Raw genomic sequence first — 16,513 nt, forward strand, 5'->3', positions numbered from 1 at the left:
ATTGTTGGGTTGTGTATTTCGAGGAGCATGTAAAAGGTGTGTGTCCAAGGTGGTGAGGAAGGAGATGGACTTAGGTGAGAGGTTCTGGGAAGAGCCTATGAATCTCAGTTTGGATTTGGGTTATGTGAGACTTTTGGGATGGTATCACTATTGCAGAGTTTGTAAGTGGTGCCAACCATCAGGTAGTCACTGCCACTCATCGTGAAAGTAGTGAAACCTTTGTCTGCATGGAGGATGATTAGATATGGATCAGTTTTCAGGTTGGGTTATCTATGGCTGTCCTATCTGCTGCAGAAGGGTTAGTGTTCTTAGGAAGGAACCAGGGGAAGGATGGTGAGGCCAAGCTGGAGATAAGGAATTTGTTGGAGCTGACTAGGGTTAGTTAGGTGGAAGAGGAGGAGAGTCACAGATGGATAGTGGAATGAACAGGAAGAGGCGAAGTTCAATGATAGCTTTGGTTGGAGGGACTGGTAGCAAAGAAGTGTTTCCATTGCAGGGATGAGGATAAGGAGAGTAGTGTTAGACAAATACAACAGTTTGCCCTGACTCCATCCTGTCACGCCCTCCCAATTCACGTCCCCACATAGCCTTCAAGCATTTGTCACTTTCCACTTGCCGCTACAAATATAGCTGACACCTCTACCTCTCAAATTCCAGCCAGCAAACTGACCACCTCCAGGCCGCTAGCCACCGACCTTCAGGCTCTTTCCTTACCTCCCACCTCACTCTCTCTCTAAATACTCCATCTGACACTACCCCCCGCCACAACCAGCCGACCTGTGCAAAATAGCATTGGCACCATGTAGGGGCATAGGTCGGTCTGTGTGTGTGTGTGTGTGTGTGTGTGTGTGTGTGTGTGTGTGTGTGTGTGTGTGTGTGTGTGTGTGGAGGGGGCAGGGGAGCGCGCACATGCATCAAAGGATAAAAAGTATCTATATTCTACAAGAGCTTTCCTACTACACTTCTATGCTAATAATCTAAAGCTGAACAAGATATGATTATGCAGTTCAGCAAAGACAGAATCAAATATGTTTCAGGGAAGATCAGTAGCTTTCTTTGGTCTGGGACCTGTGTTTGCTACATTCTCTGTTCTTAAATGTTCAATTGTTTCCTCTGTAATCATGTATCTAAAGTAGGAATGGGGAACCTGCACGATTGCCGTGAACCGTACGCGACTGGAACAGGGAAGGAAGGTTAATGACAGTGGCACGTAAAGTGCCCTGCGCCTCACACTGGTGGGGGGGCTTGCAGAGTATAAATGTAGATGTAGATGTAGATGTACTCACCTAACTATGTCCTGTGACTTGTAAGAGATCACCCAAATAAATGTCCTTTACGCTGAAATATACATATTAATTTATTCTAAGGGTTCATATACGATTAAGTACATGCATCACAATTGTTTCTATAACATTTTATTATAAAAAAGAGAGATACACTGATAATGATGATCCCAATATACATATGTAGTCTACATGTCCAAATCCTGTCCCTTTAACCACAGATAAATATTCGCACTTGCGCAGAGCTTGTGTTTTAGTTCAATACATATATGTACATACTCTGTTACAAAATAATATTTACAGAATCTGTGAAATACAGATTAATCTTCTACTGAGTTCCAAGAAGCAACTGATTTGAGAAAACATTCTGTGATTGCAGGAAAGCACTTTTGGTTGGATACATATATACATATATATATTTATATAAATAACACTAACACACGACTGTAACAGCAAAGTTTAAAATTTGTATCCAACCAAAAGCTGCTTCTTGTTACTACCACATATATAAGATGTGGGTACCTAATAGGTGTCCATTGGAATTAAATGTTGATTGTGTCTTCCTAGTGCATACACACTTTGTCATGAAACAAAGCCACAGATACAAAAAAGAAACAAAAAAAAGGTGGCAAACTTCTAAGTGAGCAACAATTCATTTTTTTTCAAAATTAGTAAATGGTATACTTTTATATTATAAACATGTTGATAACTTTCCTTCATATAAGAAATTAGATTTATGTATAAAATATGAGTTAACAAAATTTAACAATACAATATTTGAAGAATAATTAAAGTATTTTTGAAATGCTGAAAAATATGGGTATATAACAATTATGAATTATAATAACAAGGTACACAAAACTGGTGTGAGCATTACTTTTACAATATGCTGCCAACAAATACATTGCCTTTAAATCCAGTTAAAATGATGCACAAAAATATACTTTTATCATATTAGCAACAATACAAACTTGAACATGACTGGCCACAGCTCATATCTGAAGAACATTTTGTTCTTAGTTATGATCCAGGTAACTTTAACTGTAACCATGCACCAGCTGACATGATTCCTGTAACAGCAGCTGGATGAAACTAAATTTTAAGTTTTTGTTTTTATTTGGCCCCTGGTGACAGAAGCATTATTTCCCTGTGACAGTGCTTTACAGCACACTCTTCATAGCACTGGGATAGAATAAGGCTGGTTTCTCTGGACATAAATGTATGTGGGAAAGAGGAGAAGAGAAGTAGGCAGATGAAAGAGAAGGTTGTTCATTTTACATATCAATTTTCTGAGAAATTTAAAATCATCTTGAGCCTTCATTTTTAATTGTAGAGTTTAGAATGAGTATGTCCTAAGGATTCAATGAGAACAAACTCTCAGTTGCTGCCGGTCCGATATTCTGGCATGACACTGACAGAGAAACTTAATAATTCATTTTCCACTATAAGGCAATCTATACATACAGGGCAGTCTATACATACTTATGAACAAATTTTCTGTTCCAGGTAAATGTGGCAAATTATCTAAAGTATAAAAACTCTTTTTTTTTCTATTTTATAATCTGCCAACTATTCAGACTGTGTGTCCCCTTATAATATGAAAATAACTGTTCATTAATATCTCAGGTAGCTTTAAGGCAATAAGTGTATTAGATTTTCACCCTTATTTTCATCATGTATAGCACACATGCATTATTCTTTAAAACAACAAACACAGAATCTTGTGTATAGGCCTTTACACATTACCCAGGAAACTTTATTACACCAATCAAATATCATTAAACTGCAATTATAAAAATGTATACTCCATACATAACAAGATATGTGTAGCTTCATGTTTTGCATAAAAGCAGACACTTCCTCAGAATGCACATTTTTTTTCCAAAAATAAAAATAAAAATAAAAATTACCTTCTGACACTACATATGGAAATATTTCATGGACTGCAGGTTACAATGTGCTAGCAGTGTACATTGGCAAGTGAACACACATTTTTCACAGTGAAGGACAAACCACAATATAAGTTATTGTGGTACACATTGGCAGTGTTCAATGAAATGGAAAAGATAAAAGGAAAATGAAGCCACTTCTGAAAGATAAATAGTGGACTATTATGAGATTGTATTTAGTAACCATTCAAAAATCCTCTATTTGGATCATCCAAGATAACAAACATTGCTGTGGTTCCAGCCACAAATTATACTTAAATTATCAATAGAGGGCATGGCATCATTTTCCTTATATCCAGAATGGCTTCATGAAGTGTCCCGAAAGATATTTGATGGTGAATCCATCAAGAATGCCACAGGAAATCGGGCAGCTGAACAACACGTTACTAAGACTACTGTTTCAGCTTTGCTGCAGTTTTGTGCTTGCAGGTTTATCAGAGGAGGCGTACCGCAGAAATGGCTCCGACCTCCCTGCCGTATGCAGGGCCGGGAGTGTGTTGCAAATGCATACAGCTCCTGCATTTGTGCTCTACATTCTACAGTGGAGTACTATGACATATTGGCCACCTGCAAAAGGCAAAAAGAAACTTGTCAAAATGTGTTTCACCTCACAACTCCCCCCCCCCCCCCCCCCCCCCCCAAGGAAACAATAATCTGTGGCATAGAGTATTGTTATCCTTAAAATAACTCAGTCTTGTAATTAGAGATATGTAGAATGAGGAATATCAAAGCACATCCAATTACAAACAATCCCTAGTGCTGATGTTTACTGGTATGCAGAACATAAATAGTCTGCAAGATTCAAGAACCTTGCCTTCAACAATAGCTGCTACAGGTAACATTTACTTTGGATGGACTCAGTAGCATATCCATTATGTAACTGTGGTACATAAGATGATGCGCACCACATCTTCTTTGACTGATAGAACAGATACAATGATACACATCAATATAATGTTGCCCTCTGCCAGTTTCTATGACCTGCTATAGTTTACTAAAGACTTTGTAGTACATTTCTGTTACATTCAGTTTGATGTTGGCACTATATTTTATCTTTTTTGCAACATTGATCTAATGTAGAAGCTGAGGAGGAGGGGGGGGGGGGGGCGGTGAAACTGCCTATATGTGTATATCAAAGTGGGTAATACATGTGATCTAGTCTAGAGTGACTTATTTTATAAGCATAGGTGAATAAGAGCATCATCATTGGCAAGCTTAGGAAATGTGCATTTGTCTAACCTGTTTTTAAAAACTACTGCATTTAATTTGTCACTAATTTAGAGTAATTATCTGATGAAAAGCATATGACTTCTACTGAATTTCTTTTGGAACAACATTTACAGACACTTTTCTGCATTAAATGAAAAGGTGCTCCTGCCTCAAGTGTGTACATCCAACACCTTTGCTTGTTTATATAAGTGATTAATCTAATGAATATAACACAGGGAAACATTCCACGTTGGAAAAATATATCTAAAAATAAAGATGATGTGACTTACCAAACAAAAGCGCTGGCAGGTTGATAGACACACAAACATACACACAAAATTCAACTTTCGCAAGCAACGGTTGCTTTTTCAGGAAAGAGGGAAGGAGAGGGAAAGACAAAAGGATGTGGGTTTTAAGGGAGAGGGTAAGGAGTCATTCCAATCCCGGGAGCGGAAAGACTTACCTTAAGGGGAAAAAAGGACAGGTATACACTCGCACACACACACATATCCATCCGCACATACACAGACACAAGCAGACATTTGTAAAGGCAAAGAGTTTGGGCAGAGATCATTGGCATGTTGTTGTTAAACATCAAACAATGGAAATTCCAGGTAGGAATATCAACAATGTAGGAAAAGATAGATTGCTACTTATCGTAAAGAAGACATTTCAAATTGGAGACAGGCACTATTAAAAGATACTAACATATAGCTTTCAGCCACAGCCTTCATCAATAAAGAGAGAATCACACACACACACACACACACACACACACACACACACACACACACAAGCAAGCAAGCACACCGCACACACACACACACACACACACACACACACACACAGACACACACACACGACCACCAACTCCAGCATCTCAAGCCAGAATGCATTCAGGCCTGAGATGCTTGAGTTGACAGTTGTGTGTGTGTGTGTGTGTGTGTGTGTGTGTGTGTGTGTGTGTGTGTGTGTGTGTGTGTGTGTGTGTGTGAATGTTGTCTGTTTGTCTCGGCTGTGGCCGAAAGCTATATGTAAGTTTTTCAATTGTGCCTCTCTGCAGCTTGACGTTTCTTCTTTACAGTAAGCAGCAATCTATCTTTTCCAAAGTTGTTAAATATTATATTTGTTTCATCTGACATATGTGGAAAACTGCACAGCTGGAACAGCCAGTGCCTATGGGTGTAGTAGTTACGTGACCACATCACCAGTTGCCATTTGCCAGTAGATGGTTGCCTTTGAAGTACTGCCTCAGAGAAAATGATTCCATTCAAGAACATAGAAAGCACAAGAATACCGTTTTAATTCTGTATGAGTGGATCGTATGTCTTTATTGTCAGTTATGGTTTCACTCTCTGAATATTTTCTTTTAATTCAAAACACAATGTTTGATCACTCAAACAATAAATCTTATTTTTACCAAATATGTGGGTTTGCTTGTTCTTTAGGTAAATTAGTAGAATATTGATAATTGTAGGGATAAAAAAAAAGAGAAATATTCTTTCTATTAACTCAAAATGTAAATGGAAATTTTTCACACTGTACCACCACATATACCAAGTCCCATAAACTCATGACTGATTGCTCTCCATACCAGACTTACACTGAAGACACTGCAATACGAGGGAGTTGAATAAATATCTGTCTAAAGAATAACAACTTATTTCTCCCTTAAAAAACTAATTTTAATTTCAACATAGAGTCCAATTAGGGAGAAATACTTCTCTCAATGAGTTGGCCTATTTTTAACCTTTCCAAAAATAAAATTGCTAAATGCATCTCTCTTGATGATGATTTCCCCATCTGCATAGAATTTTTTATCTATGAGACATTTCCACATGTTTGAGAACAAGAAAAAATTGCAGGTAGCCATAATGAGAAAATACAGGGGGTAGTGGGAAGGAGAAGCAATTCATAACACAACTCATGCTGTTTTGGAACGAAAACTCCAGATGAAGGTATTGACACAATGAGAAGGTGAAACACCACTTTCTTTTTCATGAAATGGAACTGTTTTTTCTTCAGTTTCTTGTTGAAGAGGTCCAATAAAAAAAGGTCCAGTTATCTCTCTTCCTTTCTCTGGCAGCCTTCACATCCCAAAACATTGTCGTATATAGTACGTAGTATACAGTCTTACAGGTACTTTACAATTTATCAGTGACCAGTTACAGATGGCAAGCATCCATTACCAAGTTTCAAATAGTGATGTAACTATCACTTTATAACCACAACAAGCTCCGAATTGGCCACATTAATGCAGAATGTGTATCCCACACTGGACTGGCTTACCTTCATACACAGGTGATCAACTGTTGTGATGCTTAGCACATTCTCCAGATATCTCAGCCATTGAAAACATCTGGCCATGGATTGCCAAGAGACTGGTATGCCACCCCTTGTCAGCCACTATGATGAATCAGCTCTGGCACAATGCTGAACTCAAAGATGAGGCACATCCGCCAATCTTAAAGCATCGTAAGTGTAACAGAGAACTGACTCGTGGCGATAACATATTAGACCTTCTGATGACAAACAGACCCGAACTATTTGAATCAGTTAATGCAGAACAGGGAATCAGCGATCATAAAGCGATTACTGAATCGATTATTTCAGCCGTAAACAGAAATATTAAAAAAGGTAGGAAGATTTTTCTGTTTAGCAAAAGTGACAAAAAGCAGATTACAAAGTACCTGATGGCTCAACATAAAAGTTTTGTCTCAAGTACAGATAGTGTTGAGGATCAGTGGACAAAGTACAAAACCATCGTACAATATGCGTTAGATGAGTATGAGCCAAGCAAGATTGTAAGAGATGGAAAAGAGCCACCGTAGTACAACAACCAAGTTAGAAAACTGCTGCGGAAGCAAAGGGAACTTCACAGCAAACATAAACATAGCCAAAGCCTTGCAGACAAACAAAAATTACGCGAAGTGAAATGTAGTGTGAGCAGGGCTATGCGAGAAGCGTTCAATGAATTCAAAAGTAAAGTTCTATGTACTGACTTGGCAGAAAATCCTAAGAAATTTTGGTCCTATGTCAAAGCTGTAGGTGGATCAAAACAAAATGTCCATGAGACTCAGAGGGCCATAGACACGGGTTGACAGGTAGATGCCGTGTTTCTTGACTTCCACAAGGCGTTTGACACAGTTCCCCACAGTCGTTTAATGAACAAAGTAAGAGCATACGGACTATCAGACCAATTGTGTGATTGGATTGCGGAGTTCCTAGATAATAGAACACAGCATGTCATTCTCAATGGAGAGAAGTCTTCCGAAGTAAGAGTGATTTCAGGTGTGCCGCAGGGGAGTGTCATAGGACCGTTGCTATTCACAATATACATAAATGACCTGGTGGATGACATTGGAAGTTCACTGATGCTTTTTGCAGATGATGCTGTGATGTATTGAGACGTTGCAACAATGGAAAATTGTACTGAAATGCAGGAGGATCTGCAGCAAATTGACGCATGGTGCAGGGAATGGCAATTGAATCTCAATGTAGACAAGTGTAATGTGCTGCGAATACACAGAATGAAATATCCCCTATCATTTAGCTACAATATAGCAGGTCAGCAACTGGAAGCAGTTAATTCCATGAATTACCTGGGAGTATGCATTAGGAGTGATTTCAAATGGAATGATCATATAAAGTTGATTGTCGGTAAAGCAGATGCCAGACTGAGATTCATTGCAAGAATCCTAAGGAAATGCAATCCGAAAACAAAGGAAGTAGGTTACAGTACGCTTGTTCACCCACTGTTTGAATACTGCTCAGCAGTGTGAAATCCGCACCAGATAGGGTTGATAGAAGAGTTAGAGAAGATGCAACGGAGAGCAGCACGCTTCGTTACAGGATCATTTAGTAATCGCGAAATCGTTACGGAGATGATAGATAAACTCCAGTGGAAGACTCTGCAGGAGAGACACTCAGTAGCTCGGTATGGGCTTCTGTTAAAGTTTCGAGAACATACCTTCACCGAAGAGTCAAGCAGTATATTGCTCCTTCCTACGTATATCTCGCGAAGAGACCATGAGGATAAAATCAGAGAGATTAGAGCCCACACAGAAGCATACCGACAATCCTTCTTTCCACAAACAATACGAAACTGGAATAGAAGGGAGAACCGATAGAGGTACTCAGGGTACCCTCCGCCACACACCGTCAGGTGGCTTGCAGAGTATGGATGTAGATGTAGATGTTGATGTTGATGTTGTCCTAATTACTGGCTATGGAAACCAGAATGATTGTGTCGTGTGTACAGAGGTACCTTGTATCGATACGAAAGCTGTCATTGGGCACACTTCTCTCTGCTGGACGCCTCCTGATATCGTTGCACTGTCTGTGTAGATACTCATTTTTCTGCAAAAGCCCATTTCTGGACAGAAAGTATGTGCTTTGGCCATATGAAATTGCATGGCTAAGTGGACAACACATCCGTCCACTTGGGTGTTAACCGTGTGGGGCCACAGACTCTGCACAGCATCAAATTTGACTGTGCGAGGTGGCACAGTGGTTAGCACACTGGGCTCGCATTCGGGAGGATGACGGTTCAAACCCGCATCTGTCCATCCTGAATTAGATATTCCATGATTTCCCTAAACCACTTCAGGTAAATGCCGGGATGGTTCCTTCGACAGGGCACGGCTGATTTCCTTCCTGAGTTTGTACTCCATCTCTAATGACCTTGTTGTTAACAGGATGTTAAAAACTAATCTCTCTAATTTCGAACTCCTAAGCCCATTTCATAGTTGAATGACATTTGTGGGATCCTGACCAAAATGAGTACCAACATTGCCGAATAGAAAACTGCAGTTTGGATACGTCACTATGCTAGCACTGTCAAATTCTTACATCTGCTGGTCCATGTTTCTACTCTTCACACAGGCACAACACAACCTTCTTGCAAACCACTAACATTTGAATGCTATAATGAGACACACACTGTATTACTTTTCCCTACATACATAATGTAGATGGCACTACGCCCCTATCTCCTTTGTGCAACTGTGCACAAATACCAATCTTACGCATATCTGTGTATGAGGTGTGTGAGAAAAGCACTGGGACTGATTTTTTGTCTACCAAAGTTTTTTTTTTCCCAAACAACAGTACCGTTCCCTTCAAAGTAGTTCCTTTCGGCAACTGTACACCGGTGGAGTTGTCGTTCCCAGTCCTGGTAGTAGCACTGAAAGGCTTCAACTGGTAGGGCCTTTAATGTGCCGGTCACATTTAAATGTTCTCCATAGTACCAAAAGGACACTTTTAAGACATTTTTCAATTGCAGGAAATCACAAAGACTCATATCGGGAGAGGGGGCTGTGGAACAAGAGGAAGGCATTTTGAGGTCAAAAATTCTGTGATGGAAAGGTTGTCTGACACGGGGTGTTGTCACACCGCAGCATCCACTTGCCTGCAATTTCTGGTCTCCCTCGATTCACCCTTCCCCTGAGCCTTTCAACATCATTTTTGTAAAATACTTTATTCACAGTGTCTCGGAGGCACAAATTCTTTATGCACAGTGCAACTACTGCTAAAAAATCAGCATCATTCTCAACTTTGATTTGCTCATTTTTTCAGCTGAAGAGAAATCTCAATTGTCCACTCCTCACTTTGTTGATTTTTGTCAGGATCATATTCAAAAATCGAGGACTCATCACCTGTGATCACACAACCGATCCACTCGAGGTAATTGGCAGTCTTCTCCAGATCTTCGTACACATTTCTTCGGTCGTCCTTCTGCTCAGTCAGAAAGATTTTTTGCACCATTTTGCCATAAACCTTTTGCATATGCAAGTCTTCTGTCAAAATTTGATGTACGATGTATGGTGGAAGTCTTTAAGTTTAAAAGGTCACCCATCATCCTTATTGTTAAATGTCGGTCTGATCTCTCAAGAGCATGCAAAAACTTGTGCTCTTGATAAGGAGTATTCTCCATAGGCCTGTTCCAGTTTTCATAGGACACACTTGCCGATCCCCAAGTTTAACACAAAATTAGATTGCATAATGTCCCTCTAAATTCTGCTCTTCCAGTTTTGTAACACACAATAAAAACTCTTCAAAAATCACTCAATGGGCACAGAGCTGAAACTCAGAGCATCTGTAAGGGATGAAGACACTGGTCTATACACGTAGAACAACACAGCATCGCCGGTCTGCTCGCAGTGTTGTCACTCTTGTTGCTTTTCTCACTCTCCTCGTGTGTAGCACACTTTGAGACAATTTGATGTTTTTTGCATGCTGCGTTCATTGTACTCCCATTTTAATGACTGGCAGTGTAATTTCACTGCTACATTTGCCTCACAGATTGCTGCTAAGTGTACACAGAGCTCTTTGCCTCCCTCTATTTGGTCAAAACTGGGTGGACAGGCCAGTAACGAGTGCACAATAGGACTCACCTGCGGCGGTAGCCAGTGCTACTTCATGCGGTTTATGACGAGGCTGGTGACGACGCCGAGTGCCTTCTGGTAGGGTGACTCGCTCAGGCGGGCCGCCAGACGCTCCGCCTCTGCGCAGTGCTTGCGCGCCAGCATCTGCGTCTGCTCGAGGCCCCGCGACCGGTGCACCAGTTCGAAGGCACGTTCCACGTCACCTGCCTCTTGGAATCTCCGCATTATCATCGGATTCAGCTCCGGGTACTGAAATGTACGAAATAACAGTGTAGGTCGTACTCTGTGAAAATGCAAATGCTATTACAACACCTCTGCTGAGATTCTTTACAACTCCCGCAGTTTTAATTATCCCTGCAATCTCTATTGTGACCTTTATTACAATATCTCTTCAATTTTTTCATAAATACTGTGGATGAATATCACGCAACTGAAATCCCGTAAGTCATAAAAAGTATGTACGAAGAGTCACATACATCTGTTTCAGGGAAAGGAACTGAAATGGCAGAGCACCAATCTAAGTTTAAGTCAAAGATGTAGAGCATCATTTGTACTTTCTAATATCTACATAAATGAACTATTATTTTACCTTACAATCTCGAAAATCCAGGCTGTATGCTGACAATGTTACTTGCAGACAACCTGGTAAATATTGCTAACAATAAGAATAATCTACAAATAACAGGATATCAACCACAAAAAATCTCAGCATCAGACAATTTGCAGATCTCATAAACAAAACAAAGTTTAAAGTATGTTACAGAAAAGATAAAATTATTTTTCTGATAAATTCAAATCTATGTTTAATGCAAAACTAGTAGCACAAGTAACAAATTTTAAATACTTAAGATGCGAGACATTAAATGAAAACAAAACTGATTTTCAACATGACATAATAGAAATTGAACTTAATGAGTGGTACTATTAGGTGACCTTTACAAGGGAAAGTAAGGAAAGAGAAACCTCTCAAATTTTATGATACACAGTTTTATTGTATGAAATTTAAATGTGGATAACAGCAAATGAGGATATGCTATGGTCAAGAGTGCAAAAATGAGATTTCTCATACATTTAGCAGGATCTGAAAGATCAAAAGGAAAATACATGGAGAATGTGAGCAGAATTAGGATTAATGTCTCTACACGAAAATTACACTAAAGAAATATAAACCAAAAGGACAACATAGGGAGACCCAAAACCCGACAGGAGGACTTAGACTAATCTCTATAAGTAGGCATAACATGCAAAGCCAGATATGTGCACAAAACGAAGAAGATGGTGATGGTGATACAGCCCCAGATATCTGAAGACAACAATAATGGTGATGATGGCTGTTTTTATGTGAAATGACAAAACGATGTGAGTTGAGAAGGGGACGATTTCCCTAATTTATCTCATAATTTCAGTACTCCATAAACATCATTGTCATTGTGACTGTTTCTGTCCAAATTACATAAATTGCTTTCACTTCCTATTGTGACATGAATTATTTACAAAGTCTACAGCTCTCAAAACAGAATTTTCCCTAGTCCACACATAGTCCCACTAGGATGTTGAGAATGTGCCGCAATTTTTGTTGCCCAGCCAGTCATTTCCCACCCTGTTCTTTTTACATTCCACTTTAGCCTAAGTCTTAATTTGGGCCATATGGCATTAAATAAGGACCATGGCAGATGGGCAATGAGGGTTTCAAATTTTTGTATGCAAATCTAGATTTAGGTTTTCTGCAGTTTTCCAAAAACCCTTAAGATGGATGCCAGAATGGTCCCTTTGAAATGGATACTAACAATTTATTTCACTCAACTGTATAATCAAGGTGTTTGCTTTGACTAATGATATAATCAATGTGATAGCCTCAGGGGCCTAACATGCTGCATGTTTTAAATATTGTTTACTGGATGGAAATGTAAACATAATTCCTCGCAAAAAAAAAAAAAAAAAAAAAAAAAAAAAAAAAAAAAAAAAAAAAAAAAAATTCGGAGTAATATGAGAAATACAGGGATGGTATTGATATGATAAAGTTGTATCCCTCTCTCTTCTTCTTCTTCTTTTTTAACATGTTATGCAATATCATGAAAGTTGATCTTTAGAATACTTTTCCATGCATCACTTTTTACATTAGACTTTTGTGTGTGTTTTGTTCAAATGGGTAAATTTTAATGGCAAGTAGGTGTACCAACCACAAGCAAATGCAATGTTTTTTAACGAATTCCTCTAAATTGTTCAGAGAAATTTAAAAACAGCTGATTTTGAGCACCAATTTGTTACTGTAGATGAGATGTGGATCACTACTTCACCTGAGATATCAAACAACAATAAATACTGGGAGGATGTTTGTGCTCTGAATCAAAAATGGCAAAGAAGATTTCCCCTGCTGGAAAAGTTATGGATAGTGTTTTTCAGGCTTTTCTTACATTAGCTATTTAATTTCAAGGTAATATGCAAATTTACAATACTAGCAACAATTGGGCAGTAAACAACCTCACCTTTTCACATGCAAAGAGAACTGGAGCAGTAGCGAGCCCCAGGCGCAGATCTGCAGCAGTCGGCTTTCCCATCGCTTCCGTCGAGGACACGAAGTCTAGAAGGTCATCCACCAGTTGGAACGCCAGACCGAGGTTGCGTCCATACTGGAAGGCCAGCTCGGCCACTTCTTGGCTCGCACCCGCCAGCATCGCCATCTGCAATTCATTACATGTCAGTGCCAAGCATCTGCTATGACATGAAAGCTGATGGGAATCAGTCATCTGTGCTAAATATGCCTAGAGATAAAACCTTTTAAATTAAATTTTACATTATTTCATTTTACATTTATTAATCTTTCCTGGTGGGTCATCACCTAGCTAACTAAATAAACCATCTTTTATAAAGTACGTTTTGAAATTAGTTGTACAAAAATGTTAAATTTAATATGAGTAGTTAGCTGATTAACTGTTTTACACTGACGTTTTATTTTCAATCATACATTGGTCTAGAAATAACTGAATACCTCTATTGATTATCTTCTTTGTGATTTTGGCTCTCCTTTTGTTCTATTAATTATCTTTTCAGTGAACATTACAAAGTCATTTGGCCATGAAGGGTTCATTAATATTTAATGTTTTTGCTGTTGTCTACGAGATGGGATTAAGAGTTCCTCTTCTTTGTTACTTTTCAATCTTCAATTTGTCTGACTCTTTAACTTCTTGAGCTGTGTAATTTCCCTGATTATTTTGGTCAACATCCTATAATGGTAATTTGATTTGTTCTTCACAACTCTAGGACTTTCATGGAAGATTACATCTCTGCTGACAATTGGTTGCTCTCTTCTTTCACCTAGATTCTGTAATGCTCGTCTCCATTCTACCCCATGAGGTACCTCCTGACAGTTTTTTTAATCCATTTTCTGTCTTCTTTGAAATGGGGTGAGGGTACAACATGTAGAACCTATTTTATTCTTGGAACCATTTTATTCTTGGCTTCTCACCCAACCACACTTAAAAAAGACTAATTCCTTCCACAGATTATCTTGGAGTTAGCTTTAGAATGTACACTGCACTCCAACCCATTCAGCCCACATGACTGCTGGGAAATTGGTTTCGTTATTTGATTACTTGGAAATTTTGCCATTTCAACTATACTTCACATCTCCTGTTGACTTCCACCATTATGTTGTGGTATGTAGGTGCTGCTAGCCTCTGAGGAACACCTCCTATGTGCATGATGTCCTTATTTCCTTACTACGGAGTTCATTATTGTCACTTAGTAGCTTTTTGATTAGATGATCCAATATATTTTAATGTCCAAGAAAATGTTTCAACTCATCCTCAACTTCAGATTTTTGCCTTATGAAAGAGCAATACTGAAATTTCATGTAGCTGTCCTTGAACACGACCATATGCTTCATCTCTTGAAAAGGTTTATTAAAATGTTCACAGACATTCCATTAGAGTTGGTAGTCTTCTTTCTCTGAGCAAATGTCAATTTGCATTGTGCTGATCCTGATATCCCCATCTTTCTTGATACAACTGCTATAATGAAATCTCTTCAATGATGGTTATTTCAGCAATTTATTTGGGCAAAGTGGGTTGAATGTCTGTCTGCCTTATACAATTTTCCAAAATGCTCCTGAATTCAATGTTACACTATTTTGTCACCAATATTAAGCCAACATTCTACTGTTCATGACTTGAATTCACTATTGGGATTTCAGTCTGAGCAGCTAACACTGTAAACGAATTTCTAGACAGCAATGGAAAAACCGTACATCCAGCAGCATCATATCCAACCCACCAATAGCAGATGATAACCAAATATTACCTTTCCTCACTGTCACTAAGGTTCTTCCCTAGCTGCCTTTACACCACATGGACCAACAAATATCAGAAAGTCTTTAAAATTATCTGGACAGTTGGTTACAAGTCTTACAGCACCATTGTCGACCCACCGTGTTGCTGTATCAGCTTCAACTTAATAGGACTCTTCACAGATAGATCTCAGACCACCACTAGCATCTTCACAACTGTCATTACTTCCGTTTATATTTATTTTTGGTTCTCCCATTAGAAATCAACTGTTTGCATCCTTCATACAGTGGTTCCCCCCTCCCCCAATTTTCTTACAGTAATTCCAGATGTCACTTTTCTTGATTCTTTCTTAACGAATTTGCCTCTGTCATATTATTTTTGCCTCTTTCATTTACCATAAACATTCCTTTTGGTGTTTTGTCACTGTTTGAGTTCTTCATAATATTCCTTTCAAGTACACAAGATTGGATTCTTAATTCACTGAATGTTCTCTTTTCGTCCTATGTTAGTAATATCCAAATCAACTGAAATATTTTAAAACAACTCAGCAAAGTATACATTGTTTTGGAGTCACTGTATAAATTAACTTTGCTAGCAACTGTTTATGAAAACTACATGCAGTTTCCATGTTCCATTTGGGAAATATTCGGGATGGTGGTTTAACAGGATTGACCATTTGTGGAACACTACACTACTGTGAAATGAAGTCAATAAAGCTCACAGTACCTAGAAACCACACACTAAGTGTCACCTAGCATGTGCTCCACAACTTGAGAGACAGATTGCCACATACATACCGCTTTGACCGAGTTGGCGATGAGGCTGGCTGTCTTGCGATAGGTCTTGGTGAGGTAGTGTGCGAAGCGTTCGTTTTCTGTCTCCTTGGAGCCCAGCTGCATGAACTCACCCTGCACCAGGTCAGTCACCACCTGCAAACAGGACTCTCTGTGAGATCAAAGCCAATGTCTTCAGGAAAAAGTAATGAATTTGCAACATAAAAAAGTTTTAAAATATCATTAAAACTGAATCGGATGGAAGCATTAAAAAAAAGCTTCAACAACTGAAAAATAGCTTAAAATATAAGTGTAAGTAAATCAGAATTTTTAATTATCAGCAGAACTCAATTTCTTAATTTTATTGCCGATTCAGTGGGGTGGGTCTGCAGCTGTATGAACTTTTACACATGGGAAAGGTATCCTGGGCAGAGTATCATCATCATCATCATCATCATCATCATCATCCTCGTCGTCGTCGTCGTCGTCGTCGTCGTCGTCGTCGTCGTCATCATCATCATCAATCAATCAATCAGTCAATCATAACAAGTAGTTGTCCTCTTATCTCAGGGGTTGACAGTTGTGGGTTCTCTGATGGTTACACAGGATGACCTGTATTACAGTAAC

At 38.9% G+C, this 16,513-nt stretch overlaps 1 protein-coding gene across 2 annotated transcripts in view; it reads right to left on the minus strand.

Moving 5' to 3' along the window:
• Positions 1-1,398: 1,398 nt before the first annotated feature.
• Positions 1,399-16,513, minus strand: part of LOC126293308 (all trans-polyprenyl-diphosphate synthase PDSS1-like) — a 719,678-nt gene continuing 704,563 nt past the window's right edge. For both annotated transcript variants that reach the window (XM_049986449.1, XM_049986450.1), the window contains 4 exons: positions 15,911-16,042; positions 13,314-13,508; positions 10,837-11,076; positions 1,399-3,799 (listed from right to left, as the gene is read on the minus strand). In XM_049986449.1, the coding sequence (XP_049842406.1) occupies positions 10,855-11,076; positions 13,314-13,508; positions 15,911-16,042 (549 nt within the window). In that variant the 3' untranslated portion in view covers positions 1,399-3,799; positions 10,837-10,854. The remainder of the gene's footprint in view (positions 3,800-10,836; positions 11,077-13,313; positions 13,509-15,910; positions 16,043-16,513) is intronic.

This window comes from Schistocerca gregaria, chromosome 10 (genome assembly GCF_023897955.1).
Source record: "Schistocerca gregaria isolate iqSchGreg1 chromosome 10, iqSchGreg1.2, whole genome shotgun sequence".
NCBI lineage: Eukaryota > Metazoa > Arthropoda > Insecta > Orthoptera > Acrididae > Schistocerca > Schistocerca gregaria.